Here is a 3526-nt window from a genome sequence, read left to right on the forward strand (position 1 = left end):
TTCCATGCTCACCTGCCTCTGCCTTTAAGGTATGTTTTTATCGACTTCAGAGAGGGAGAGGGAGGGGAAGTTGACACTAACCACTGAGCGGCCCGGCCTTTGCCTTTTGAAGCTTTCCCGCTGTCCCCGACTCACAGGGCGCGGCCCCAGGTGTCCCGTGCGAGGGGTTATCACGCTTACCCACGTCACTCACCTCAAGGCGCTGGCCAGCTTGCAGTAGAGACAGAGGAAGCAGCACATGAGGAAAAATGAGGCGATCAATAAGCCGCCACCGATGGCAATCATGACCTCCACGTCCACCTTGTCGGCCATGCCCTCAAAGTCGAACATGTTTCTGGGCAGAGACGTGCAGGGCAGTGACTGTGGGCCCCCTCATCTACCCCCCTCCCCCAGCCAGACACAGCCCCAGGCTGCTTCATGGAGGAAGCATGAACCCCACCCACAGGCCTACGCCTGTGAAACACGGACGGTCTCCCAGGGAGGCCCAGGGCCTCAGCCACACGGGGGGAAAGGGTTTATTCGCGGATGAAAAGGGACTGAAATGCAGTCAGAAGGAAGGAAATCAGGACAGATGGTGGGAATGGCTTTCTCTCCCTCTCGTGAGCAGTAACGTGCAGGTAGCAGCGAGTAACAGGCCGCACGTGAGCAAATAGCGTCACTCCCAAATCCTGAAATGTGCTCCTTTTCAGAGTCAGAGGTGACCCCTCACTGTGCATCAGGCTTAAACATCCGTGGGAATAAGCAAGGGAATGTCTTTTTCCAAAAAGCTATGTTGTGCACTGCTGAGAATACGGAAACCTACTTTGTAAATAATACAGATTATAGAGGAAAAGATTTCAATCCCCCCACTGGCACCTCGTCATGCCACCTCAGCGTTTAAGGCAGGGGTGGGCAAACTTTCTGACTCGAGGGCCACAGTGGGTTCTTAAACTGGACTCAGAAGGAGCTGCGGCCGTGTTTCCGACGTTGCCATGTTAACACTGCTGCTGGTGAAGGGGCGGAGGGGAGAGCAAGAGAACCCTCCGCTCTTTCGGCTCCGCAGGCCGGATCCGGCCCGTGGGCCGTAGTTTGCCCACGGCTGGTTTAAGGAGATTCTAGAAGCTTCTAGCCAAACCCTCCCCCAGGCTCAGGGACGGCAAGTGTCCTGCACAGACCAGGAGCCAGTTTTTCCAGGAGCCCTTTCCCTCGCTGTGTAGGGCACACAGCTTCCTCTGCCACTTTTCCTCCTAAATCCAACTGATTTCCTCAAAATCCAATTTACCTGGAACACGCGCTCTGGGTAATCAAACACTCTGAGCCCGGAAGCCAGTCCACGCAGAGTCTGGGCAGCGCTGGGGCGAAAGGCACCCCCAGAGACAAGCAGACCACCCGACTGGTAGGCACAGGTCCCTGCGTCCAGCCGTCCGGACCCGCATGAGGCCAACTGCACGGGACAGCGAGAAAGGACACGTTAACTACAGAACAGGGCCCTCGGTAGAGCCGCCTCCCACCTGATCCCGGGCAGGGATCTGACGGCCGGCACCGGCCCAGCTGTCGCACGTGCTTCGACCTGACTCTCAGGAGCGGTCCTCGGCCAGAGCACTCGACTCCACGGGCCCCACCTGACTCAGTCAGACCCCTCAGGACACAGGCTGTGTGACATCAGCTCAGGAGCCGCTCTCCGGCCCAGGGTTCTCAGTTCTGTTCCGCGGTCAGAGTTCCAGCCCCCAGCAGACAGAACATCTAGGTAACGCTTTGAATAATTACGTCCTAAGACTTGCACCTTTTCGGGTGTCTGTTTCCCCGGAGAAAACATTTATGGTTTGTCTTCTAATTGAAACATAGTTTGAGATTTCAATTTAATAAAAAGGAAAGAACACCAGTGAAGTGGGAAATGAGCAACGCCCTCACACCCAAGAAGGTGCTGTTTCAGCCACACTACACAGTGACAGTGTGCAGCCATCTGTGTTTCTCCCTCACACTGATCCTTCTCTCTCCCCTTCCTCTCTCTCTCTAAAATCAATAAAAATTAAAAATAAAAACAGCCCAGCAGGTGTGGCTCAGTGCTTGAGTGTCAACCTATGAACCAGGAGGACATGGTTCAATTCCAGGTCAGGGCACATGCCTGGGTGGCATGTTTGATCCCCAGTAGGGAGCGTGCTGGAAGCAGCCAATCCATGATTCTCATCACTGATGGTTTCTCTCCCTCTCTGAAAATCAATTAAATAGACACACACACACACATACTAGAGGCCCAGTGCACAAAAATTCATGCACTGGGTGGGGGGCAGGGTCCCTCAGCCTGGCCTACGCTCTCTCGCAGTCCGGGAGCCCTTGGGGGATGTCCACCTGCCAGCGTAGGCCCATTCTTTGGGGGATCGACCCATGCTGGCAGTCAGACATCCCTCTGGCAGCCTGGGGACCCTTGGGGATGTCCAACTGATGGGCCTAAGCCACAGTTGGACAGCCTTAGCGCTGCCGCGGAGGTGGGAGAGGCTCCCACCACTGCCACTGGGCTCACAGATATCAGCCCGGCTTGTGGCTGATTGGAGCTGCCTCTGTGGGAGTGCACTGACCATCAGAGGGCAGCTCCTGCATTGAGCATCTGCCTCCTGGTGGTCAGTGCACATCATAGTGACCGGTTGTTCCTGGTCATTCCAAGTTAGGGTCAATTTGCATATTACCCTTATATTATATAGGATATCCATCTTCAGGTGAGGATTAGAAAAAAATCCCTGAACTCGTAGAACAGACCCCATGTTGCCATTACCTGGGATGATAAACACCGATCTTCATGAACACAAGAAAATGCATGTGCTGTTCCATTGAGCTTAAATAAAGTAGAGAATACGTGACATGTAAAACTACACACAGGTACTTCTCTATGTATGTACACAACTCATCCATCCGCAAGGATGTTCACGAAGACGTTGCCATCTGAGTCACAGGCATCCCCTTTATTCTTGGCACTTCCAAAAGCTACACTATACTGACTAGGTATTCCTTTTAGAGAGAGAAACAAAATCAGTAAGAAAACATTGATAAACTAAAATTTCCCCTCCCCCAAAAGGACCCAGACTCCGGGGGTGTGAAGTGCAGCACAGGGAATGTGTATGGTGCCAGGTGGGGAATCACTTTGTAAATTATATGTCTGACCACTATGCTGTACACCAGAAACGAATATAGTATTGAATGTCAACTGAATTGGCAAATCAAAAATAAAATAAAAGGTAAAAAAGTTAAAAAGCAATTTCCACTCTGAAAAAAATAGACCCTAACTATGAGCAAATGCATGGTCCTGGGGGCTCACTGCAGGCGCAGTTCTGAGGCGGGTTGCGGGTTTTGTGCCTGCACCCCCAGGCCCCATGGACACTGTCATCTGCCCCACCCCCACCCCCCCCAACAGCTCACTCACAGCCCACAGCCCAGGAGCTCCCAAGCACGTCGCCTGGGAAACGCATCACAGGCGGCTGCGAGTTCGCCCTGTAATTACCCGAGGACTGGGCACACAGAGCAGGCGGAGGGGTGGGTGGTCTCCCCCCGCCAG

General features: G+C 53.5%; 1 protein-coding gene across 1 annotated transcript in view; it reads left to right on the forward strand.

Annotated features, from left to right (window-relative positions):
- Nucleotides 1-2894: 2894 nt before the first annotated feature.
- Nucleotides 2895-3526, forward strand: part of MMP21 (matrix metallopeptidase 21) — a 6806-nt gene continuing 6174 nt past the window's right edge. Inside the window, exons 1-2 of the mRNA XM_015572603.1 lie at nucleotides 2895-2927; nucleotides 3012-3021. Of these exons, the coding sequence (XP_015428089.1) occupies nucleotides 2895-2927; nucleotides 3012-3021 (43 nt within the window). The remainder of the gene's footprint in view (nucleotides 2928-3011; nucleotides 3022-3526) is intronic.

Source organism: Myotis davidii, unplaced genomic scaffold, assembly GCF_000327345.1.
Source record: "Myotis davidii unplaced genomic scaffold, ASM32734v1 scaffold72, whole genome shotgun sequence".
NCBI classification, from domain to species: domain Eukaryota; kingdom Metazoa; phylum Chordata; class Mammalia; order Chiroptera; family Vespertilionidae; genus Myotis; species Myotis davidii.